Source organism: Primulina eburnea, chromosome 10 (genome assembly GCF_022965805.1).
Source record: "Primulina eburnea isolate SZY01 chromosome 10, ASM2296580v1, whole genome shotgun sequence".
Taxonomy (NCBI): Eukaryota; Viridiplantae; Streptophyta; class Magnoliopsida; order Lamiales; family Gesneriaceae; genus Primulina; species Primulina eburnea.
In genome coordinates this window covers 6,429,842-6,456,890 of record NC_133110.1, presented here as the reverse complement: position 1 = coordinate 6,456,890, position 27,049 = coordinate 6,429,842, and the positions used below count along the sequence as shown (strand labels likewise).

The 27,049-nt window shown below is 36.8% G+C and overlaps 2 protein-coding genes across 3 annotated transcripts; both read left to right on the top strand.

The window, feature by feature from the left end:
- The first annotated feature begins 1,793 nt into the window (after positions 1-1,793).
- Positions 1,794-3,844, top strand: LOC140802862 (protein EARLY RESPONSIVE TO DEHYDRATION 15-like). 2 transcript variants are annotated; one of them, XM_073158479.1, is made up of 3 exons: positions 1,794-1,939; positions 2,601-2,968; positions 3,457-3,844. In XM_073158479.1, the coding sequence occupies exons 2-3, from the start codon at positions 2,629-2,631 to the stop codon at positions 3,609-3,611; spliced, it is 495 nt and encodes a 164-aa protein (XP_073014580.1). In that variant the 5' UTR covers positions 1,794-1,939; positions 2,601-2,628; the 3' UTR covers positions 3,612-3,844. The 2 variants fall into 2 exon arrangements, with proteins under 2 accessions (XP_073014580.1, XP_073014581.1); XM_073158480.1 differs by having other exon boundaries at positions 1,820-1,957.
- Positions 3,845-8,862: 5,018 nt separating this feature from the next.
- LOC140802828 (folylpolyglutamate synthase-like) lies at positions 8,863-26,081 on the top strand. Its single transcript, XM_073158447.1, is given in 18 exon segments — positions 8,863-9,029; positions 9,402-9,599; positions 9,754-9,956; positions 17,206-17,271; positions 17,884-17,993; positions 18,242-18,302; positions 18,800-18,883; positions 19,529-19,585; positions 19,862-19,922; positions 20,928-20,974; positions 21,096-21,173; positions 23,217-23,372; positions 23,579-23,795; positions 23,798-23,919; positions 24,014-24,092; positions 24,271-24,426; positions 25,330-25,520; positions 25,775-26,081. Coding segments are annotated over 17 exon segments (1,932 nt in total). The 5' UTR covers positions 8,863-9,029; positions 9,402-9,415; the 3' UTR covers positions 25,835-26,081.
- The last annotated feature ends 968 nt before the right edge of the window (positions 26,082-27,049 follow it).

Below are 27,049 nucleotides of genomic sequence, written 5' to 3'. Positions count from 1 at the left end.
GTATCCTTCACCATTTCCATCAAAAGATCGTTCCAATAATCTATAGGGGAAATGGTTGAAAAAATCTGTACGTCACCTCCCTTTGACGGTAATGATCTATTGATATTATTATTATTATTATTATTATCAAATGGTATAAAAATTTGAGTATGTATCTTGTGAGATGGTATCACGAATCTTTATCTGTGAGACGATCTCACGAATCTTTATCTGTGAGACGGGTCAACCCTACCGATATTCACAATAAAAAGTAATACTCGTAGCATAAAAATAATACTTTTTCATGGAAGACCCAAATAAGAGATATGTCTCACAAATTAAATACGACCCATGCGACTGTCTCACACAAGTTTTTATATAATTTTCATATAATAATAATTAAATATATTCGTTATATTAATAATTTTAAGTAATTATTTAAATTATTGCGTTACATATAGGACTAATGTATTAAATACACGAGAAGTGAATGCATAAGAAGTTTCATCAACAAAGTTATATAACAAGGGTATAATTGTAATTTTGAACAAGACTTCATCAAATCAACTAGAAAATGTTTAGGGAACTCAACTTTAATTAGATAGTAAGATGTAAGATAACTAACCAATACTTTTCATAAAGTTAATTAAATGTGTTACCATAAAATTTTAATTCGAATTAAGGAAAAAAGAATGACAATATAATATAGTAAAATAATGCTTACTTTTGTGTTGAAATGGAAAATGTGCAATTGGTAAAAATAAAAAAGGTCATTTTCTTCCGACCAATCATTAAATTATCTTTGTGTAATAATAACAACAACAATAATTTAATATGATAATAATAAAATGTGTAGAAATCATTTGGTTTTTCTAAATCTGACGTCATTGTTTTTAGATACACATTAAATAAATTCAAACCAATATAACAACCTATAAATTATGTTGATCAGATAAATTTGACTTAATAAATATTGTACGGCATATTAGTTCGATAAAATATTAATAGACAAATAATAACTCCTGATCAGAGCCGTACATGTGTTCGATGAATCCTAAAGCGAAAATTTTAAAATGATTTATCGTGTTGTTATAAATAATGTTACAATCATGTTAACAAATAATCAATACAAAAAAAAAATGATATATTATATAAAAAACAAGTCAATAAATATTTGAATTAATTACATAAATAATAAATGTCTAGTTATTTTAGAGTAAAATATATATTAAATTTGTATAATTCAGTTTTCGGATAATTTCTCTGTCAACTAACAAAATAGTTAGCTCATTTAGTCTATTTTGTGATATTATTGATCGAAGATAAGTTTTTAATAACTCCAACTTCAATAAGTTTCTTTTGACTTATGCAAATGTTACTAGGATAGTTAACAAAATTTTATAGGTAATATAAGTATTTGAGAATAAATAATTTAGTTTACTAAACACAGTAGTATCTAAAAAATCGTTGAAGTTTTATACAATACGTCATCAAACTAGTTAAAAACTAATTCGTTAACTTCTCCAAGCTCAACAAATGCCTCAAAGTCTCTTGATATTATTTAAATTGTTCGAACTTCAAAAAAAGATTGAGTTTCATCAATTATAAACAAAAAATAATCAGATTACTCTTCTTTTTATTTAATATTGGGCCCAAAAAAATTTATTTCAACATATTATCAGCTGAAAATATGTATGTGGGACCCCTCAGAACCGGACTTTGAGGCGGTGGTCTCCTTAGCCTCATAATAGGTTCGATCATAGGGCAGGTTCGGTCATTTTCATCTGGAAGGTCAATCATGGAGCTGGCTCGGTCATTTTCCAAGCCTAAGATTTCGAAAGCCGACTTCACAGGCTCGGCTTATTCCGCCCTATAAATTGTTTCGAACAATACTCAGAGCGAGTCATTGATCATTGTGTACTTGCAAAACTCCTTGAAGTATCTGATATCTCACCGAAGGGTACGTTTGGCAGGCTCGGTCTTTTCTCAAACCTCTACTAACTTTTTTCAAAGTTCGATCGATTGATTTTTCGAATTATATGATTTATGGATTTTGATTTGTTGATGTAGACCTTTGATCGATAGATCTGTAGATTGTCTGTTTGAAATTAGTGGTTTCGATTCGAATTAGTTTGGTTGTCGCTGACCCTGAGTAAATTGTTCTCGGAATATCGAGATTGTGCTCTGATCTGTGGGTTTTATGTATTTGGATGCGTTATGTTCTTCGTTGATTTGTGTGAAGTTAAATTACAACATAGCAGTGAAAGATCCACAATTTCTGTCGCTAGTGTTTTCGAATAACGTGAAATTCTTCAAAAATTAATTCTGGAATTTGGTTTCGGACGTGAGGAAGAGATGGTTTAATTTTCTGCAGATTTTTTTCTCCATCTATCTGTTACATTTTTATCGCGCTCTGTTCGGGTTGCTAGAATTTGAAACGCGTTATTTTTGTTTGCCTCTGAAATTGAATGCTTAGATTTTACTTGTGCAAATCGGTTGCTACGTTTCTGTTTTTTGCTACGATGGTTAAGTTATTAATATTCAAGTTTTGTCGAACTAAGCATTTTTACTATACTAAAACCATTAATAATTTTGCAAAAAAAAATTTCTTAAACTTTCAGGAGATTTGGTTTTATCATCTCAACGATCATGGCTTTAGTATCTGGAAGAAGGTCATCACTCAATCCAAATGCACGGCCTTTCATCCCAGCCGCGGTGCGGCAAGTGGAGGATTTCTCACGAGAGTGGTGGAACCTTGTAAACACATCGACTTGGTTCCATGACTACTGGATCAGTCAACACCAAGGAGAAGATTATTTCGCGGAGAATGATTGTTTCGTCGGGGACGATGTCATTGGATTGTTGCCTGATAACATTGACCTGGGTGTGGATGAAGATGTACTAAACATGGAAGCGCAGTTTGAGGAATTTCTCCAATTGGCCGAGTCTGGTCATGGGAACAAGTCGATCAAGGGAGTGTCTGAAAATGGTATGCTATTTCCATTTTAATGGCTATGACCTTATAAAACCTTGTGTAATCTTTATCATCACTTGATCTTTTCGTTTCCTGATTTGTCTGGCTTAAACAACTTCACACAAAGCATATATAGTTGCGGACTTATTGAAAAAATTTGTTGCATCGTCAAGTTTTTAAGAAGTCATACTTATTTTAGTAAATTTAATGACTAATCCTGCTGTTTCGAGTTGATTTAGGTTTGATCTCATTAAATGTTTAAATTTAAAACAATAGGGTTAGGATGATATGTTAACACTCGTCATATATGCTGAGACGTCGTTTTTTTCAACCTTGAGTACTTTGGGTTGTAGGTTTGTTTCTTTTCTTTTTTTATTAGTCTATGATAGAATTCGGGGATATATCTAGCTGAAGGCGAATGATTTTTACAAAAAGTAGTAGTTTTGCTTACGCAGGCCAAAATTTAGAACATCTATCTTATTGTATGTTAAATGGGTTGCTAGGTTTCATTTCAAATTCGCAGGCGCTTGTGAAGAGAATCGGCATGTCCAAAGAGAGAGACCTGAAGTCCCCGAGGGAGCCAATGAGGTTCTGGGGAAAAACAGCCAAGCATGTTAGCCCGAAACACAGCCCTCGATTCATTCAGCAGCCTCGCTGAAGTGTTTAGGTGGTTGTAGTACTTGGCAGCTTGCTTAACAGAAGCTGTCGTCTTTGTTTCATGTAACTTTCTGTATAAAAAGCAAGGTTGCAACTCTTTGTATTTAAGCCTTGTTAACATGTTCTGACGTCCCTTGTTTTAGTTTTTAACCAAACGAAGTCTTGAAATATGTACAAGAAGATGTTCGTAGTCTTGAAAAGAAAAGAATGGAAAATGAGGCCATTTAGTTAAAATGTTTCTTACTTAATTGTCTTTGTATTTCACTCTTATAAGTAATTATTTCAGTACGGTTTGTTTCGTAAGGCTATGCTAAAAAACCCGGTGTTGCATTCACCAGGCAAGGGGACTGCACAAAATGTTTGATGAATGATCCAGATCCATCGGATGAAATACAACCGATGGATCATAACCTTTCCCTGTTTCCAGTTTGAATGATAGAGTCATGCCGCATGCGCATCATTTTCAAACACTCTTTACTCGGTGGGTCCATAATTTTTTTTAATAAATTATGTTGCATCACAGTAAATAATGTATGATTAGTTATATATGAACGTAAAATCATGTCTCATATATCGATGAAAAACCTTCTGTTATTCAATCCAAGTAACCAAATTTCCGCAGCTGTCCATAAAGAAAATAAATAATAACAGATCGAATCAGTTCGAGTCATGCACACGGAAATGGGGAAGATTTGCAGTTGCAGGAGGAGAAACTTGTTTCAGTAGCAATGTTTTCGATATACGAAATAATTGCATTCTCCATTTGATTGTTGGCATAGTGCTTCAACGAGGTGGTTGATGGACTCACGTAGTGGGGAGTCAGGAATTTGGTATTATCCAGACTAGAATTGTAAACTCTAATATCTTTTAATATTTTAAATTTATAACCCGGGCTAATATCAAATTTATCCAAAATTATACAAAAATTTACATATAAATTTTTTTAAAAAATTTTGGACCACTCAGGCTAAAGTCCAGATACAAGAGGTTGTAGCTCTGCTCTGCACTCAGGGACATTAAATATAAGGTAAAACGGACATAAAATCCTTCCATAAATTGTAAATATCTTACTAATTCACGGGAGCATGATTTTTTTTAATGAAATGAGAATGTATAGATTCATGGAAGCATAACTTGAATTATCTGTGGTGAGTTTGGACGCAAAAGTGCATATCTTAATTTTTTTTTAAAAAAATGAATTCTATGTTTTTTTTTTCAAAATGTTTTTTGGGATTCGGAACGAACTCTATGTTAGGGTGTGATACTTAAAAAGTATTTTTTAAGAAAACAATAAACCTGAAGTTGTCGAACGAATTTTTTTTTGGCCAGTTTTGATTTAAATTATGTATACCATTAGTGACAGCATGCATGGGAAGAACCATTGGACTGACTCGCTTTTTAATAGTCATAAAATAATAGTTTTGTTTTGTTCAATATATATATTATGTCGCTTACTTGATCAAAATCCTCGGATTCGCCAATATTGTCATCGCGTGTATCAGGCAAAAGCTTGAGCATTATAACAATTGTGAAAACGGTTGATACATAATTGTCTTTCATTTACAGGTGAAAGGAGTAGATTTGCTAATAAGATCAAGGCCCTTGATCGATTGAAAGCTGAATTTCTCATTCTTCTGCGAAACCAAGGACTAACAGGCGTAAAAATCATTTTAAGAAAAGGCGCTATTTTTAATGTGTGGACTCAAGAAACTCGTGGTACACGGATCTGAAATCCGGGATCCAAGTTCTCGAGTTGCAAGCAATTTTAAATGGTAATTGGTGATACCTCATTAATCATCGTCGTCAGATCAGGGGACATAGTGGATGGTCAGAAGCAGTTGGTGTCAGAAACATGGCATGAACAATCATTTTTCCATAATTAGTAAGCATACACTGAAAACAAGATCATCATTGACTTTTTTCTATAAATACTAGGTATGTTTAACATTTAAAGATTCATTCACTTACATATTGCATGCAATATTTATTACAAGATTCTCTCTAAAACCTTTTACTGACTAGGGGTGATCTTGTAGAAGAATCTTCCGACGCCCATTAACATTCTTTCTCCCTTGAGAGTGTAGGTTAATGTACCCGGGCAACCACCTCCAGCTCATCACCCCGACATGGTGTATCGCCCCACTAAGCTCGCACCCAATTCACAGTAATTGACATCGTCTGTGGGAAATCGTGATCTAAGACGTTGATAATGGTTTTTACAAGAAAATATACTCGAAGAGATAACACCGGGAGAGAGCCTTCTGATTCGGAAGTCTCTCCAGAAGGTCAGCCTCAACCAACCATTAAAATTAATCAAGAATAGCTTACTCAAATCATAGCAGCAACCGTTCAGAATATGTAGCGGAAAAATTGCCCCCTGGTGATGACCGGGCACAACGCAAAGAGAGGGCAGGAGACAAGTCTCCCTCTCCAAGGAAAAAAGAAGAAGAAGAAGAAAGCTCACCAGAATGCTCCAGGGCCCCCACTATGGTCGATGAGCTAGAAGACTTGAGAAAAAAAGGTGAAGAAGTTGGATGGGCAAGCTGGATCTCCATGTGTTCCCTGAGTCCAGCCGAGAGGATGCCCTTTATCTGCCCACATTATCAATGAGCTCTTGCCCGCCCATTTTAAGTCGACGAGTATCAAGGAATATGATGACAATTTTGATACAGAAGAACATTTGATTCGGTTTGAGAATATAGCCATGCTGTACTGTTATGGCGATGAGATTAAGTGTAAAACATTTTTAACCACGTTGATAGATTCTTCCCAATGATGGTTCGACAGATTGGAACCCCAGAGTATACGGAGTTTTCAATATTTCAAGAGGGTTTTTCTGCATTATTTCAGTAGCAGTAAGAGGTACAAGAGGACTGCTTTCAACTATTCAAGATCAAGCAGAACAAGGATGAATCATTGTTGACTTACATCCGCAAATTTAATAGGGCGGTGCTGGAAGTATCATCCTATGCCCACGAGACAAAAACTACTGCCTTCACATAGATAATTGTAGGAAGGTGATTTTTTCATGTCGTTAGTGAAGAGATTACCCCGAGACTTTGAGGATTTGTTGTCTCGAGCGGAGAAATACATTAACATGGAGGAGGCACATAAACAAAAGCGGGAGGCTGGGAGAAGAGAAAGAGGCGAGAAACTCACACCTCTAGCTCATCACATCGACTTGGTGTAATCGCCTACTAAGCTCACACCCGATTCACCCGGTCATCACTCTATTATTATTGACACAAATGACCATCTTCTTCTAGTATTTACGGTCTAGGAACAAAGATTTTTTAAATATCGTTGCTTTCTTTATTTAGTTTCAATTTTGCCATTTTTATGGTAACTCCATTGAAAATGATTCAAGTAGAAAACAATCTTTAAATTATTGTCTCGTTTTCTTTTTGATATTGATGAATGACACACATTTAATACTAAGCGTGCAGCACTTGAATTGCCACTAGACACCACTTGTTGGTTGTAATGGAAAGAGATTTGGGTTTAAAAACAATATAATTATTAATGAAGGATAATATATATTAGTCAGAACAAGCAAAAATACAATTTAGGTCGTGAATTTAGGCGAACCGAATGCATATTTGAATGTTTTCACATACTAAGCCGGAATATGTTTGGTAAAAGTCGCTGAATGCTGGAGTTGGAGAATCTCAAAAATGGAAGAAAATATAGATTTGGAGAGAGATAAATAAACGATGTATTTGAAATGACACACATCTTAAGTATATCATAATTATTATTGCATCTTCATGGATTAACTTTGGGAGTATGTCTCTTGTGAGACGGTCTCACGAATCTTTATCTGTGAGACGAGTCAACCCTACAGATATTCACAATAAAAAGAGATACATTTAGCATAAAAAGTAATACATGGATGACCCAAATAAAAGATCCGTCTCACAAAATACGACCCGTGAGACCGTCTCACACAAGTTTTTGTCTAAATTGAGTATGTCTCTTGTGAGACGGTCTCACGAATCTTTATCTGTGAGACATGCCAACTCTATCTATATTCACAATAAAAAATAATACTCTTAGGATAAAAAGTAATATTTTTTCATGGATGACCTAAATAAGAGATCCGTCTAACAAAATACGACCCGTGAGACATTCTCACACTAGTTTTTGCCTGAATTGAGTATTTATTTATTATTATCTGAAATGAATGATTTTATTTTAGTTTTAAAAAAATAAATGAATTTGGATTCAAAACCAACAAAATTATAAAGATTATTATTTAAAATAATGATAATTCCCGAAACCAACAAAATTATAAAGAATTATAGCAAAAACTTATGTAAGATGGTCTCACGGGTCGGGTCGTATTTGTGAGACGGATATCTTATTTGGATCACCCATGAAAAAGTATAATTTTTTATGCTAAAGTTACGTTTGGTTGGAAGGATAGGATAAACTAATGATTAGTACGTAAATGATAAAGAAAATGATTGTGGTAGGATTGTAATATATGGTGTAAAATAATATTATGTTTGGTAAGATTTTTAAGTGTAGGATAATTTTGAATTTTTTGATGAACAGACGAAATTGCCCTTCCCCCCGGAAAAGATCGGTGGGTGAGAGACGGCTGCCGGAAATTACCGACGGATTCTGAAAAACCGTCGCTATCCTGAGAAACTGTCGCCGATCTTGTTTTGAATTATTTTAATTACTAAAAAATTTGACATTTTGCGACGGTTTATAACAAAACCGTCGCTATTTGCGACGGAATTTTTGCAAACCGTCGCTAACCGTCTGTCGGCCGGTGTTCGGCCGGCATTCGGCAGTTCGTCGTCGGTCTGCCGTGCTCGGCCGCGGTCGGCGGTCCGTCGGTGGTCGGCCGGCGGCGGTCGTGGAGGCGGCGGTCGGTGGCGGGAAGTGGTGGTGAGTTTGAATTTAGGAGAAGGGTAAAATTAGAAAAATAGGAGGTATTAAGAGTGAGATAAATAATCCTAGGGGGTGAGGAGGTATTATTTTAACCTACCTAATATAACCTAATCATTCATAGGAGGGATTGAGTTGGTTTAATAATCACGCGAACCAAACAGCTGACTAGGTAGGATAAAATAATCAATACAGGCTAATCACCCGAACCAAACGCAACCTAAGAGTATTATTTTTTATTGTGAATATGAGTAGGGTTGACTCGTCTCACGGATTACGACCCGTGAGACGATCTCACTTGAGACTCACTCAACGATTATTATGGTAAAATAATAATAATAATGATAATTGGGAAAAAATAAAATGGACGTTTTTTCGCGATGGAAGTGTGAGCACATCGCGAAGTTCGATTTCGACTACGTGTATGTATTCCACCCAGAACTCTCATTTTGCGTGTGAAAGATGGTGAAGACGGTTCTCTCGACGGCTGGCAATCAGATTGGAAGATGGTAACTCTGAGGTAAGATAAATTTCTCGCCTGAAAATTTGTTCTTTTGGCCATGTATGTGTGGGTATGATGAAGGTTTGTAGCTTATTATGGCTTTCTTTATTATAAATGTAAACGAATACGAATGATTTTGAAAAAAAGTACTGAGCTTTGCCTGTATTTGTTAGATTTCAAGTTCAACTGAGTGTTGGAAAGATGCTTTATGGCGTGCGTTGTTAAATTATAGACTGATTCATTATTGTTAGTATATCGTAGTTATTGAATGCTCGTATTATCGTTGTGTATTAGCGACCTGGTTTCGCCGAGGAGTCTATTTCCAAGTAGGTCTGACTTCAGGAACTTTTCTGGGAAGTTCTGCTGATTTGAAGCTTTTGTGGTTTGCAGAGTTTAATCGACCTATGCTCAGATACAACCAATTTTATCAGTGGCAAAATTTTGTTGCCATTTCAGGCTTCAGTCTGAAGAAATGCCCATTTCCTTATAAGTTGACATGGATATTCTCCTGCTTGCCTGCTTCAAGGAATGGCTTTGGTCTAAGTGAAATCAAAAGACTGCACTCTCAAGTACAAATAGGTCACAAAGGTATGCCGAATGCTTATATGAACTTATACATGGCATATGCTCAGGAAATCTTTGGGTGGTCAAAGTTATTGAATTTTTTGATTTTTTTATTCTTTTCTGAATTTGGAATATCGTCAATTTTGAGTTTCTCAGGTTATCTGTTTCGATATTTTAGGCTTTAGTGATAAGAACCTTGTATCTCACGTTCTGGAGACGATGGATGGTAATATGCTGACTGAAGAAAACTTGCATCTTCCATCTGCGTATGATACTGCCATGGAGGCACTGTCATCTCTCATTACTCAAAAAAAGCGCGGCGATGGATCACCAGTAAGGGGCAAGTATAACAAAATGGACAGGATGTTGATGTATATTAAGGTAATGCTGTAGAGAAAATTGATTCTCTATCTCAGGTGTTATACAACTGAAAAATGATGTACGATCGTGCATTTATAAGTTTGACGCCATTTTGATTCTGCTTCACGAAAGGGTTTGCTCATGAAACCTTTGAAGTATATGCACTAACTTACAATTTCTTTGGAGGAATCATTATGCCTCATCCAAAGGATGTGCATTAAAATTGTCAATTAGGTCTATAAATATCTTTATTTGGTATGTTCTGACATGGACTTAAACTTTTTTTGATAAAAAACTATTATATTAGAATAATATGACTGAGTTACAATAACATGAGGATAAGAAATCCTCAATGAGCATACTGCTCTACAGACTTAACCTAATAGAAATGAGCTTGACACTAATGATATTGCAATACAAACTTCCAATCTCGAACCAAATCACTTATACATAGATGACTAAATTCTCTCAATCTGGTTGTCCATATTGCCATCCTGAATTTTACTTTATCCCAAACCTGGTCTGTCGTTTCGTGCATATCTTCAAAAATTCTCCTATTCCTCTCGAGCCACAGTGACCAAAATACGCAGTGAACAATCATAGCCCAGAAATCATTAAGTGAAGATGGTAATGGACAATCAAAATCATCCTGTAACAGCTCTCTAGCAAAGTTAGGAAATGCCCATTGAATTCCCATTTCCCTCTGAACTTTTATCCAAATGCAGCGAGCGAATGGGCAGTGCAGCAGTAAATGGTCCTGGTTTTCTTCATCTTGCCGACATAAACAGCACCATTGAGGCAGTAGAGTGCAACTCCCCCATCTTTTCTGCACGTTGTCACAAGAAGGCAACTTCCCCAGAGCAACGATCCACGAGAAAATCTTGATCTTTTGTGGGACATTAACTTTCCAAATGGTTTTGAAGCAATCGAATGTTTGAAAAGCAGAATCTGGGAAGAAAGAGTTATAGAAAGATTTGACTGAGAACAACCCCGAGGAATCCCCCAACCATACCCTACGATCGCCCAGACCCAACCGCAACGTGACTCCATCTAAGACACCTAACAAACTTGTGAACTCTTGTAACTCTTCATCATTAAAATCTCTCCTAAACCTCACATCCCAAGTATAAGAAGACACAACCCCAGTATTTGCGATTTGAATATAATGGCTGATAGGCTTATTAATTGAGGTACAAATACGAAACAATGATGGAAATCTCAGTTTGAATGACTCCCCTCCCTCCCAAACATCCTCCCAAAATCTAATGATGTTACCCTGATTAGGCAATACTCTAGTAAGTTGATGAAAAGCCCGGTAAGACCTAGAAATGAATTTCCAAGGACTCTTGAATGTTGTTCTCTCCGCCAATCCCAGGTCCCACCCGTTATCCTGTAATCCGTATTTGCTTCTGATCACATTTTTCCACAACGACTCCCCCTCTAACGAACTTCTCCACCACCATTTTCCAAGAAGAGCCTTATTTCGAAGACCGATATTCCCCAAACCCAATCCTCCCTTTCCTTTCGGTTTGCACACTTGCTTCCAACCTATCACATGACAATGTGAATCTCCTTCATCACCATCCCACAGGAAGTTCCTCATCAACCTTTCCATATGTGCCGCAACTTGTTTCGGGACTTTGAAGAGGGACATAAAATAAGATGGCATGGCGCAAAGAACCGAGTGTATCAAAATAAGGCGACCACCTCTGGATAGAAAAGCTTTTTTCCAGCTTACTAATTTCTTAGCCATCTTCGAAGTCACGGGCTCCCAAAATTCCAACTTGTTCGGATTTCCCCCCAACGGCAGACCTAAATACTTAATGGGCCATGAACCCTGCATCCCTCCGAATGATGCAGCCATTTCCGCCACCTCTTCATCCACAAAATTCAGACCAAGCACGACACTCTTACCCATGTTTATTTTCAGCCCTGATTTCATAGAAAAAGTTTTGAGTATGTTTATTATCTTCGTCACATCATTATCCGAATCCAAAAAGAACAGAGTATCGTCTGCGAACTGTAAATGTGTAATTTCCAGCTTATCCTTTCCAATATGGAAGCCTTTAACCTCTTTATCCTCCCTAGCCTTATCCACCATCCTTCCCAACACATCGGCCACAATATTGAATAGAAAAGGTGATAATGGATCGCCTTGTCTAAGCCCTTTTTCCCCTCTGATTTTCCCACACGTTCTCCCATTCACAAATATTGAGAAGGAGACATTAGAGATACATCCTCTAATCCACCTCCTCCACCTCTCACCAAATCCCTTTTATAGTAGAGCATAGTCCAAGAATTGCCAATCCACATTATCATACGCTTTTTCTAAATCAACTTTTAGCACCCAACCCCTCTTTTTCTTTTTACGGTATTCATCCACCATTTCGTTCGCAATGAGACAACAATCGAGTATCTGCCTCCCTTTGATAAAAGCACACTGATTTTCCGCAATGGTGTTAGCCACAACCTTTTTCAATCTGTGAACCAAAACCTTTGCCAAAATTTTGTACAAACTTGTAACCAAGCTTATAGGTCGGAAGTCCTTAATCTTCGTAGCATCATTTTTCTTAGGAATGAGACATATATAAGTCTCATTTGTGATTCCATTCACCACCCCCGTTTGAAAGAACTCCGCAAACACCTTTAACACATCCAATCTCACCGTGTCCCAATTTTTCTGGAAAAATTCCAAAGTGAATCCATCTGGCCCTGGTGCTTTTGATCCATCGCAACTGAACAATGCCTCTTTAATCTCATTCTCCTCAAAACTAATTTCCAACTCATCAGCTTCTACTCTCGTAATCGGTTTCCAATCCAGACCCTCAATACCCAACCCCAAGTCACTTGCCAACCCCCGTTCCCCTTCTTCCTTCTTGAACAATTTCTTATAAAAGCTTACAATTTCATTCACAATCTGTTTTTCATCTGTAAGAATGCTGCCATCTTCCACTTCCACTCTCTCAATCAGTGCTCTGCTCCTTCTGTTATTCAACACTGCATGGAAGAACTTCGTATTTTGGTCTCCTTGTTGTAACCATTTAGTTCTTGCTTTTTGGTTATTAATCTGAAAACTTGTAAATGATGCTTTTTCCAGCTCACATTTAACCAGCCTCCTCTCATCATTCAACTCCTCTGACCAATTTCCAGCTGCCTCAAGCCCATCCAGTTGATCAATCTTGTAGGTCAACTCTTTTATTTTTACCCGGGCATCTCCAAACACTGACATGTTCCATTCGGAGACTTCTTTTTTCAACAATTTCAGCTTTTGCATGAATTTATATCCTTCCCACCCCTGAACGCCCTCTTTGTTCCACCACAGCTTAACTAATTGTGTGAATTGTCGATGCGACAGCCATGCATTTTCGAATCTGAAAGGTGCTGGACCCCATCGACGATTAGATGTGTCTAGCAAGATCGGGCAATGATCCGAGGTGAGTCTTGGGAGCACCGTGTGTCTGAGATTAGGAAATATTTGCCTCCAACCTTTGGAAAATAGAAATCTGTCCAACCTACTACAAATTGGTGTAGATCTGAAGTTGGACCATGTGAATTTGGCATTGAGCAGCTGTGGGTCAACAAGCTCCAACTCCTCTAACAAAGCATCGAAACATGACATGCTTGTGGTCACTGAATTGCTATTCAATTTTTCTCCCAAATTCCGCCCCACATTGAAGTCACCTCCGAGACACCAAAGATCACCACAAATTACTCTCAACCCCGCTAATTCATCCCAAAACATTTCTCGTAACCTCGGCTTTACAGGCCCATATATGGCCGAAAACCACCATCTTATTTCATCAGCCTTCGAAATCTCAATTGAAACCGAGAATTCCCCAATCAGGTTGTTGTGGACCGACACTAATCTAGGATCCCACATAACAAGAATACCTCCCGACCTACCTGCCGAAGGCAAGCAAACCCAGTCAACAAATCTTGATCTCCAAACACTGCCCACGAATTTATTGTCTATTTTTTCACGTTTTGTCTCCACAAGAATCACAATATCCGGCCTTTCCTTTTGAATTACTGATCGAACAAGTTGTCTTCTCCTCAACGCCCCCCCTCCTCTAATATTCCAAGAGAGAATCTTCATCTAAAACCTTTCGGACCCGTCGAAGTGTTTCCTCTTTCATAACTTATTCCGCATTGAAGTCTGATCAACTCTCTCTTCAATCGACTATTCTGTGGTTTTTCTGTGTCACCACCTTTGTCAGTTAAACCCACCCCTTCATTTTGTGCTACTGAACCTTCAATGTCCTCCCCCACTTTCGGCGCTGATAATTCTTTGATGTTACAGGGCTTTTCAACAACTTTTCCTACCCCACTCCCTACAAAACCTCTACCCTCACCCAAGACACTGAAAGGGGATGACAAAATGGAGTTTAACGATACGTAATGATATGGAAGTGATGAATGCTTACCATGCAGTACCTGTCCCACAAAAGATCTTTCCATGTCTCGTAAACCATCGTCTGCGTTGTTATTTGAACCATCTGGGTTTTTGTGCAACGCGTCCAGTCCTGCAACGAAATCTTCCACCTGTACTTCATTAGGGATGCACCTCGTAGACTTTGGAGTTGAGAAAAAGTCATCCAAATCTGCCGCAGCGTCTTCGAAAGAATCAATTTTGTCAGAACTGGTATACCCAACACTTTCTGCCTCGCTGGAGTAATGCTCCTCTTCTAACAAGTCGTCTTGAGAGTCTTCAAATTCCAAGTCCTCAAATTCACCCCTGTACTCTCCGTCGTCTTTGTTGCACAAATCCGTACTATGAATTTTCTGAGTCAGGCTGTCCGGAACCACCTGTGATACAATACCGTCAAATTCAATTGAATTTCTTTTACGGCGGTATGTCTTCCAGAACTGATCCGGTGTAGTGTTAAGCAATCGAGCTCCGGGCCGTTTGTCCACATCCACAGAATGTTGTTTGTTTGTGGATCCAATAGAGGATGTTGTAAACTTCGTTACATCTTTAGGATCAACATTCCTTAGTATTTTCTGCACCTTTCCTTCACACTTCCGATCAGCTGTAACGGATTCTGTTACTTGCTTCATTCCTGTGCCTTTCGAGAGCAATTGCCCCTGAGTTTCATGTAATCTGCCTTTCCCACTCTTTGGACCGAAAATTTGACTTGATTCCGCACCGTTCATGGCTTGCATCTGTGGTTCCCTCATAATTGATTTTCCTTTGTATTGATTCGTTTCTCCATCTTCATTCCTTGCAAGAGTGTTGTAGATGTTATTATTACCCCAACCCGCCAATATCTTTTTTCCATTCACCACTACTTGAGCATATGTCTGCTTTTCATACTCTTCATAACCCTTTGAGTCAAAAGTTTCGACCCTAATTCTGATCTCTGTAGGTCCACCTACCAAAGGAATGACCATCGTAGTCGGAATAAAACCACCTTCATTTCCCTTCACCTTGATCCTCGCTGCTCCGATCATTCGGAAATGTAATGTATCCGGGCTAATGGCCAACAGTCCCCCACAACGCTCCCCAATAATTTTAAACGTATTTGGCGACCATAGGTCCCAAGGTAAACCTCTTATCCAAATCCAGCTATTGCAACAATTCTCCACCGAGTCCAATGTATTAATATCTTTGGACCACTGATTAAATTCCAACTGCACTCTTGATTCGAAGTACCCTCTCTTCAAATTGATAAAGTACGTGTACTCTTCCGCATTAAATGGCCACCATAACGCTTTATTGGCTTGAAAAGGATATAGCTTAATGTTTCTGGTCGTAGCCTTCCGGAGAACCTCTTCAACAAGACTCCACTTAGATGTTACTTTGTCTCTGGTAATGATGATGGCTTCGTTCCAATTCTTGTGACCTCGCTGCTCTCTACTTTCGTCCACATCTGCCCTAAGATCTACCTTGCAATCCCTGTCCCCCAAACCCATCTTTTGATAATTATTGCAGGTGTTGTTTTGATATTTATCTGGAACGGGTAATTGCCGAGAAAACACCCTCTGAAAGTCTCCCATAAGCAGCTTATCCATGGCCTTCGTCACTCTAATCCACCCACTTGCATTAACGCCACTTGGTACAATAGTGGTGAGCTTTTTCCCTTGCTTGTTGAACTTAGACAGTTCAATGAATCTCCCACGCTTGTTTTCAAAACGCTGTATTATGAAAACCGCATTCCTTCCTCTGAGGCGGCGAAAGGACGAACCTGCTTGCTTGGAGTAAATATACTCACCGAAAACAGAGTTAATCCACCGTGCCTCTTCGCGCTGAAAATCCAGCATATAGCAAGCATTCCTTGTTTTTTCTGACCACCAAATGGATCTACCGTCCGAGCTCAATCTCAAGGTAAATAATTTAAAATCGATCCTAATCGTCTCGTCTCCGATATGAGACCGTAATGTGACAAGTCCATCCCTGAAATTTCTGCCGATGTTAAACATAATCGCGACCCGAGGTTGACGGTCGATTTTTAAAATGAAAGCGCCTGTCTGACGATAGATCGGCGGACGGCCGGAGAAGACTACCGGAAATTATGGCAATACGTCGGAAAAAGAAGGGCGACGAGCGGAGATCGGTGAAGGACCTGGAACGAGATTGCAACAGCTAAAGGCTCTATGTCCCCAACTCTTCATAAGGCTCGGCTCCTATGTCCATCTCAAGAGGTGGAACATCATGTTTTCTCTTAGACTATCCATTTCATCCATCTTGCTTGCACCTTGTTTTTCTAATAGTTTTATTAGAGAGATTGCTAAACACCTTAAATGTTCAGAGGCATTTCCACTCACTCTGTTGACATGGACTTAAACTCATTCCCCGTAAATTTTTCTTGTGTTTCATTTAGGTCCTTTTTCCCTTTCTTTGTGTTGAAACTTAATGTCTACCTTTGGTTCTTTTTTAGGAAATAAATTGGAATTGTAATATCTGGACATAACCTTTTTTCTTAATGAATAACATCCATTAAAATATGGTAAAAAAGATAACCTTTCTCCCCCTGCCTATTGTTGCTCCCGTTGTTATTAGATGCATGAGATCTGGTTGCTTGTGTATTTCCTTATGATATCCCTTCTTTTTATGGGCTATGCGTTGTGAAGTGTTTCTCAAAATACTTCCTTTGCAATATTTGCATATGCATTTGAGGAAATGTTGTGCTGTTTGGCCTCAATTAATCTTATTATCTTGGTTTATGTTTAGCATAGATATAGTTGATAACATTAGCTAGATGTTACTTTGTACTTTTCGCGTCTACATCATTTTTCTAAAAGTAAATTTAAGTGCATGCTCTCTTGGCAGATTTTGGATTTGGAAGAACATGTAGCTAACCTCAAAATCATCCACGTTTCTGGAACTAAAGGGAAGGTATTTTTCTCATAAGCGTAAACTTTTTATGCGGTTGATAGATTTATGAAAATAATAATATACCAGTTTGCTCGAATGACTTTCAATTGATAAAGGCTATATCTTTTAAATTTTGTGAACAAACAAGTTTTTACAAATTGTATCTTGAAATGATTGAGGAAGCGCCCTAGCTTATGGTTGCAATTATCCCTTTTATGAGATTTTGAACCAGCATATATTTCATTGTCGATTTCTCAAATGTGATGCTCTTAGGGACCTTTGTCTGCATTTTTGTTAACTTGGTGATGAAGAGAAAGAAAGATATTTTTTGTTCATGCGACGTAAGATCGTCACGGCTACTTGTTTGCTTTTTTCTACAGAACATTCCAGTATTTGAGTTTCACCTCAACTATGATGTTTTTTTTTTGTTTTCTGGGGGTTGTATTAGAGATAAGAGGGTTGTACCTTTATAAAGAGATAATGATTTGGGCAAGGGTTTGACTCCTTTGTTCATTCTGCTGTACAAGTATAAGAGAAAATGCATTGCATTTAAAGAACGATGTCGAGTTATGCTTTATTTACTCAATTGTTTTCACATTTCTTCTTTGTTTCTTCTTAAATTTCATGTTTCAGGGATCAACTTGCGCATTTTGTGAGGCAATTTTGAGAGAGTGCGGGTTTAGAACTGGACTATTCACTTCTCCTCACTTAATTGACGTGAGAGAAAGATTTCGGCTAGATGGGTCAGCATCCGAATGCCTAAATATATCTCTTTATCTGAGTAGCACCGGCATGTCTTTTATTCCTTTTTTGTGGGAGTGCGCGCGCTCTTTCTTGCACTCACTTTTGTGTTTGGGGGTTTGGGTGGGTGGAAGGTTTAATCGTTGTCACTACTTTCTTATTTTGCGCTTGTACATCAATTGATTTATTTATATGTCATTTAGAGGCTATCCCATATGGTTCCTTGTTCATTTTTGTTTCTCTTTTATAGGTTGGATATATCTGAAGAAAAGTTTTTACATTATTTTTGGGCATGCTGGCATCAGCTGCGGGTATTCTTATGCACTTTTTCCTCATTTGATTTATTTCTCCTGACATTCTTTTACACCCCCAAAAAAGTTGTTGATAGATGTACTTTTTATTTTAATTATTTGTTCTCCATGTTGTTTCCTCGACAACAATCGGTAGCCTGATCAGTTGAGTTTGCAGTGGAATGTGGAAGGCTATTTACTTCTGGATCACAGTCAACTTAGAAGACAAATATTTTGATATACATGTAATGATTGGAGTCATTGGACTTCGTTGGAAGCATGGTGCATCATTCAGAAATCGAATTGCATCGACGCACATTTTGATTAGTTAAATTTACTTGATTCCTTAACAATTTATTGACCCATTCATGCAGTATTTGGGTTGTTAAAAAACTTCTGAGAAAGACATGACAATAATTAAACAACTTTCTAACTAGAAGTTTGCATTTGGCTTCGCCCATCATAATTTTTTATTTCCTGCAGTGGGCTTTTCTAATCATGAAAGTTTTGATTTGCAGGAAAATGTCAATGATGAATTACCTATGCCTCCTCTGTTCCAGTTCCTCACTGTGTTGGCCCTTAAAATTTTTACTTGTGAAAAGGTAAGGTGATGTCCTTTGCCAGATCCTATGGGCTTGTTTGATTTTGTGGAAATGTTTTGGAAAATATTTTAAATGTTGAATGTTTCATTTTGTTTTAGAGAAGTAAAATTGTTTTTGTAGATGCCAAGTCATGTAAAAAATGGTTTGATAAAATAATTTTAAACCTTTAAAATATTATTTTTTGGGTTCTGATAATCTCTCCCTCTCTCTCCTATGCCTCTTCCTTTTCAGATTATGAAAAGATTTGCGTTATTGTCTTTATTACAAAGGACAGGGCCCTGGTGCCATTTTTTCCCTTTTTTAATTTCTGATTAGCGGGAAAGAAGAATAACAGACACATATTATAATTTAAATTAATTTCGTTATCTGGAGTATTTTCTGCCTATTAGTTTTTATTCTATTCTTGAACAGATTCATCTCTCACTTAACCTATCATTCTAACATGATTGGCTGCTAAGTGCTAAGCAAGATCCGTTACGGCAGTTTGACAGAAGAAATATGTTTCTTTTTTCGTACGTTTTAGCTGAAAATCATTGCCATATTTTTGTTGTCATTTCTCATACCATATTATTTGTGAAATGCATTTAACATGTTCCAGTTTTTATTTATAGTGTGCCTTGTTTGATTGAGACGTCTCATTTGCAGGTTGATGTCGCTGTCATTGAGGTTGGTCTTGGAGGGACCAGTGACTCAACCAATGTGGTAATTTTTCTTGTCTTTGATTGATACAGTCCTGTAAGTCAATTTTTCAATATTGATGGCATATACTGATATCTGTCCACTTGAGATTTCAAAAATGGGAGCTTCTTTTTTAGATATATGGTAGTAAAAGAACACAGTATTCCACTTTGTCCTAGTGAAGTAAACTTGCGTTCTTTCTGCCAGCATCATATCATGCTGTTATTTCTTTTTGGTCTCAAAGAAATACAGTTATGCTATTTATGCCATTTTAATATCATTCTGTTATAAATTGAGCAGGTCAAAGATCCTGTTGTATGTGGTGTTAGTCCCCTTGGCATGGATCACATGGAAACTTTGGGTTTGTTCTTCTCCAATTTTTAATCTAATTGATGCTCATAGTGCATGCAGTTAACAATGTGCATAAGATCTGATCTTTAGTAACCGTCGTTAATAACGGAAGAAATACAAGAGATATGAAAGTCGGCATATTATTTCTGATATAGAATCAGAATAGCTAGTTACATATTTATAAATCTAATCAACCAAATCTAGGATACTCTAAATCTATTTATCCTAACAACCAATTAATTAGATAAATAAATATCCAACCATCCCCCTTAAGCTTGGTCGTATACGTTGATCATGTCCAGCTTGGAACTTCATTCTTCAAATACTGGCCGATGGACTGGTTTACAGGTTTAGTCAAGATGTCTGCAATTTGCATGTGTGTCGGAATATTGCTGAGATCAATGATTCTTCTCTCAACTTTTTCACTTATGAAGTGTTGGTTCACTTCAATGTGCTTCGTTCCATCCTAGTGGACTAGGTTCTTGGCTATGCTTATAGCTGCTTGGTTGTCACACACTACTTTCACAGGTTGCAAGATCTTCAACATGATTCCCTGTGAGGACAATATCATCCACTGGCCATATGATCTGAAATTCCAGTCGCAGTATGGGTAGGGTTTGAGGATGTGTCAGATGGAGATGAAGAATCACCCGACGAGGACGCCATGCCATACTTCGTCATTGATCACTCACTCTCTTTGATACCATGTCGCTAATAATGAAAGAAATACAAGAGATATGGAATTTCTGATATTGAAGAAGAACAGCTAGTCACATATTTATAAATGTAATCAACCAATCTTGGAGACCTAATATGCCGAAGATAACTTGATAAAGAAACAAACTTTAAAATACAAAATCTATTTATCCTAACAACAAATTAATAGATAGATAAATAAATAAATATCAAACAGTAACTTCAATCACACGTGGGGCACCTGAAATTTTTTGATTTTCCTTCTGCTAGATTCATCTTTTAAGCATAGCTAACTATTTGTACGTGGTGTTTAATCCAGGAGATACACTTGGGAAGATAGCCTCTCATAAGGCTGGAATCTTCAAGGTAAAAGCCTTTTAACGGGATGCTTCTGTGGAATAATGTGTAGAAGTTTTCTTTACATTGGATAGGCATTTGATAGTCAAGTGTTTGTTAAAATTGTTTGATGTTTTCTCTTCTCCTGAAGCCTCAAGTTCCTGCATTCACTGTGCCACAGCTGTCAGAAGCAATGGATGTTCTTCAGAAGAAGGCCAGCGAACTGAAGGTAACTCAACATTTCCTTACATTTTATGTTTATGTTGGTCGTTCTAAGGACCTAATTTATCATGTATTAATCATATAGTTCACGTCTATGTTACTGATTTGTTTGATTGGAGTTTATTCCCTGAGATGACTCCTTTAAGACTACTTTGTACCAGAACATGACTATGTGAATCACGTAGTTAATTAAATGATATTAGTGGATATAGCTCCGTAAAAACCATTACTGGTTAACTGTTACTATATTTTCTATAACTTCCGCGGGACAAAACATGAATTTATTTTTTATTTAGGAAATTCAATTACGGGCCCCACAGAATTGTTATGTTATGAAATATCCTCAGCTTACTTTGAAAACAATGGTCAGGCATGTAATTAGCGACTATATATAGTTAGGATTACTAAGGAGGGTCTAATGGGAATTTATATTATCTTTGAAGAGATTAGTAAAGCAAGTTATAGTTTGATGCACCAACACCCTTTATTTATCTATGATTTCCATTGAGTGAGTTAACTGGCCTTTTATCTCCAAAATCTCTTCATTGAATCAATCGTGGGGTTTCGATGTGCTTAATATCACCACATTTGCCTATATGAACATGCAGCAAGTGGCGTGTCTCTGTGCATGTGTCTGAATAATTGTATTTCTAGTCTTGTACTAAAATTGCACAAGAGTTAATTGTAGGAGTTTTGTAAGAAAAATGTGGAAGCATTCATCTTGTTTAATTGGTTTTTATCAAATGAAACACCACATGATTTATAGGCTGATTTTTCTTTTAAAGTAGGATTAGATATTCGAAGATGAAAAGTGATCCCTAAAATATATCGCCAATCATATCTAGGCTACAATCAATGGATGACTTTTATCCCCTATATTGAGATTTAGTTGACTGAATGGAGCTTAATTTGATTTTCTAACATCCCCCTCGAGATGAAGGATCTTGTGCTTCATTGCTTGGACAAAAAAGGAGCATGAATCATCGTCTTGCTTGGAGAATTTACTCCGTCTGTTATGCGTACTTTTGTCATGCTTCCATGAGGCACCAGCTTCATGTGGTTACTCCACAAACTTCTGGTTGCACCATTCTTCTGCACTATCTCTCCCCCTCATTTATTTCCTGTATCAGTTCAACACCAAAAAAGTATCAACTATTGTTTTTTAGAAGTCTGACCAATTCTCCACGCTGCGTAGTCATAATAAGAGGTCACTCTTAACCACAGATCGACGCAAAATGGTGCTCTTCGTGTTTAATAATCACTCTCACTTGATAGGTTGATACTTCAGAGTGCTTTGTCTTTGTATGGTTTGGTGACTTTTAGCTGCCAAATGACGATGAAAACAATTTCCAGTGAGAAAACTATAATGGGGCTATGATGGTGCAAGTGGCTCACTTGCTCCAATTTGTTGAACAATTCTACTATGACTCCTTTTCTTTGGATACAAGGAAAAACAAGGTCTCATGGTTTTTTTGTCGGACCTGCACGAACAATAACTCGCAGCACACAAAATTGATGGTTTCAGAAACTGCAATGAGACGTGGCATGGGCAGAAACTTTTCCTTCTTTAATTTTTTCACTAACATAGGAAAAGCTTTGTTGAAGAATTGAAACATTGGCTTGTCTGCTAAAAGAATAAAATTTAAGCTGCCTGCTGCCTGCTGCCTGCTATGTTTTCTTTTGTCATCACAGTATTGAGTTGCTGCTGTGAGCTGCTTTGGTGGCAGCTCAGATTTTGCTCCCTGCTCCCTGTTGTTTTTTCTTTTCAGAAATTTATGGTGATAACATGTAAACAAATGGGAAAACACAATCTTGTTTATTTATTTTCATGAATGAAAAATTACTTGATTTTTGGGATAATTTCTTCTTTAAATTTGGTGTACATGTTCAAAAAGAAGGGAAATTAATCTCTAGAATATATCACCAATTGTATCTAGTTTTCATCAATGAAATTATTTTAATCCCTAAAATTGAGATTTAATTATTTGGAAATGGGGCTTGATCTGACTTTCAACATAATCAAGGCTCTTTGCCTTCTCACTTGCTGCAGGTCCCTTTGGAGGTCGTTGGACCACTTGATCATAAGAAACTAAATGGAGTATCCCTAAGCTTGTCTGGGGATCACCAGTTCACCAATGCTGGCCTTGCTGTTGCTCTTTGTAAAAGTTGGCTCCAGAGAACGGGACATAGGGAAAAGCTGCCACATGTTAGTTAAACGCTATTGTAACCCATCTTTTGAGAATGAGCTTTACCTGAAACAAATGTATGCTTTTGTCTTTCCACCGAATTTATAGAACTTCTAATGCCTCGAGTAACTTGACTGGTGTTTCTGGATTTTGACTTATATTTTTCAATTGGTGAATGCCTGTCCTACTCAATCAGATGGCTAATATCTTTTGGTTGTCAAATCAGGGTGACTTTGAAGAAAGTTTACCCGAGCCATTTTTACGGGGACTTTCAACTGCCCGTCTTTCTGGGAGGGCTCAGATTGTTCATGATTCTCCATCTACATATTCTGAAAAGTCTGGAGCGATTAGAAGTTCAGGGGATTTAATCTTCTATTTGGATGGGGCTCATAGTCCTGAAAGTATGGAAGCTTGTGCCAAATGGTATTCTTGTGCTGTGAAAGAATGAAAAACACAGGTTCATCAATTCCATTTTTCCATGCAAAGCTTCATAATGCGGAAGAAACACTGATTAATTGTTGCACAAAACAGCGAAAGCCCGAGTCCTCCGACAAAATCTCCAAGAAAGTAAATTTCACCATTCCTTCTGGATAATGGGAAAATGGTCGCTTGAGTAGTAGACCTTCTTTTGATCTAACATATACTTATTCACATTTTACAGATTCTTTTATTCAATTGTATGGATGTGAGAGATCCCCAAATTCTTCTCCCTACACTTGTTAATACATGTGCTTCCTCAGGTATGGGCCCGACATTGTATCAAGTTGTGATTGATCTTTGAGACATTTTTCTATAACTGAATAGCATTTACTTTAATGAAACTCTAGTGTTGTGGATCTTAATCTATTCTCCTCCTTCCCAATTATTTCAACACTTATTTGCACTATGCCAATTGCAATGAATGTGTTGTGTTTTCAGGCACTTATTTCTCGAAAGCTATTTTTGTCCCTAGTATATCAAAATATAGCAAGGTTACTTCTGGTTCGTCGGTTATTCCTCTGGATATGTCTTCCAAGGATTTGGCGTGGCAGTTTTTCCTCCAAAGTGTATGGGAGAAGATCATTCACGGAAAAGGTAACATCTCCTTGGTTACTTTCTGAAATCCTTGGTAATCAACAACCCCCTTTAGTTACTTGGAGCCTGGAGGTTCTCCATAAATATACGATTCTTTATTCCTACGTTCTAATACCCATTTTTTCTTCGACACTATGAATTTACTATATGCAAACCATTAATTAGTAGTCCTTATATGCCTCTTATAGCTCTATAGTCGCATCCCATCCTCATTGCCTCGATCCTTCAGTTAGCTTGCCAAAGCAATTACTGGAAACTATTCCATAGCCTATAAAGAAATAAGTGGATTGCCCGGGATTCGAACCCGGAACTAGTCGGATGGAGTAGACCTTAAGCATCCAGGCCTGTGGAAATCACTGAGTAAGGTTGACTATTCACGTTTCCTTGTAGAATTGTTTAAGAGATCAAATAGTGCATGTAAAGTGCTTCTTAGATGAATTCCAAGAGTAGAGCATTGCAGTTGCCTGATTATTCTTAATACTGAATGAGATCCTTCTCAAGCATACAGTGAACATTGCTTAGGATTTGGACTTCCAGTTACAGAGGATGCAAGTTGTTTTTGATAGCATCATCTTCATACTGAAGTGTTGTACTAAAAAAGTTGCGGCAGTGATGAAATTACAGTATCTCAAATCAAAGTGTTTTTGCTCTTGTTCATATACCGTATGCTTCATTTTAATTAAGTTCTTTTTTATGATCGTCAAAATTGTAAATTTGAAGTTCTTCGAATATTGCTGCTTATGGTAACTGAAATGTATTGGCAAAGCAGATCAACTTGTTAGTTAATAAGAGTTCATGTGATCTGTCTATTTAATTTTTGAGTTTGTAAAGCTGAACTTATCGCCAAGCTCTGATGTCTCTCTTATATTTTTATTTTTTTTAATTGTTATGATCATCGTTCAGATATCCAATGCAAGGATTTTCAGATGGAAATCCCAGAAAGTAAACCACGTTCGAGGTTCATGAACGATGATATATCAAACTGCAGTCCCTTAAATGGACGTTTTACCTGCAGTGCGGTGGTTTCTTCTCTGCCATTGACCATAAATTGGTTAAGGGATTACGTTAAAGAAAACCCATCCTTCAGGATTCAAGTAAGCATTCAGAACTGAAATTTATAATGCCTTTTTCTGAATGTTACGTGCTCACCAAATATCACTACCTGCAGATAGTTGACTAGTTTTATACAAATATTTGGATTCAGATCTTTCTTCTATATTTCTATATGACTGACGTTTCATGCTTGAAATGAAACTTGTCGTTCTCGCGTTGGTTGTTACACGTTGACAAGACTTATCCAAGCATACAGTAATTGACGTGCATTTATCTGCTATTCCTGAGTTTACAGGTTCTTGTTACGGGGTCCTTGCATTTGGTTGGAGATGTACTAAAGCTACTGAGGAGATAACATCAATATCATGTCAATTTTTATTTTTATTAATTCACCATTCATCATCATTAAACTCAGCAACAGCCAGTAATTTGTAGATTATGTGCTTGTTGTTTTATATACTTTAGTTTTTTTTTTAGATTTATATACTTCCCGGTATGGATAACTTCGCCATTGTGTACTAATAATAATGTGGTGTTATTTGTCTGCTTCAGATATAGATAACTTCACCATGGTTTTGGTTTTTACGTAAGGGTGTTCTGGATCGATTTTCTCACTGTATTCTTATTTTAGCTATGCAACAACTCATCAACTTGGATATATATATATATATATAAAGCAAATTTAACTCATTTGATTTATATTTAAATGAGAATCAAATGTAAATATAAGAAATAATGAGGGGTTATACTGGAATTTTAATAGAAAATAATTTTGCCGTCTTAACGGTTTTTGTGATGTATTCAACTTTAATAAAATAGAATATATTTTAAATTTTCTTTATGTTTTAAAAATTAAAAGAATAGATTTTAATTTAAATCAATTCAAATTGTAAGTAGAATTAATGTTACTTTTATTATAGTGAAGCCTACAGCACTTGTCGAGGTTGTTCACGAGTGAGTAAACGGAGATAAATTTTTAGGATTAGTAATAACACATGGATTATATATAACTAACTGTTTCAATACTTCTAAGTTTCTAACTATGTTAATATTAAATTTTAAAAAAAAGTGTGATTTTCGAGCTCGAACTAAAAAAATCGATGAAATTAAATTTAAATAAAAAATATTAACAACCCACCCTAATTATCTGACGAAAATCCAAGATTCCAACCAGTTGTTGGAGAAGATATATCATCTTGAGAAAATATTAAATTGTAGATTTGTATAATGATAAATGATTAATTTTATGCACTGGTCTACTATTATTTGTTTTTTGTTTTAAAAATTTTAAAGTATAAAAAAAAACCTAAATACCCCAAAATTAAGGGCCAAAACGTTTATTGCATATAAATTAATCCCACCACGGTTACCAAAGTATCAACTGATTATTAATTGATTAATTAATGTAATCAAACCATTATTGTGTCGTAATTTAAACGAGTCAAAATAACAAGAAATTTAAGAAATATACGTTTATGTGTATGTAAATTTGCATGAGTTTTTAACTATTTTGGCTAATAAAATATGTTCATTCAAATAACTACTATTGGCAAAAACTTGTGTAAGACGG

Bases quoted from the DNA above. Each gene is read 5' to 3' on its own strand.
- LOC140802862 (XM_073158479.1), top strand. From the start codon at position 2,629: ATGGCTTTAGTATCTGGAAGAAGGTCATCACTCAATCCAAATGCACGG. The intron at 2,969-3,456 runs GTATGCTATTTC...ATGGGTTGCTAG, and splicing joins CAAGGGAGTGTCTGAAAATG to GTTTCATTTCAAATTCGCAG.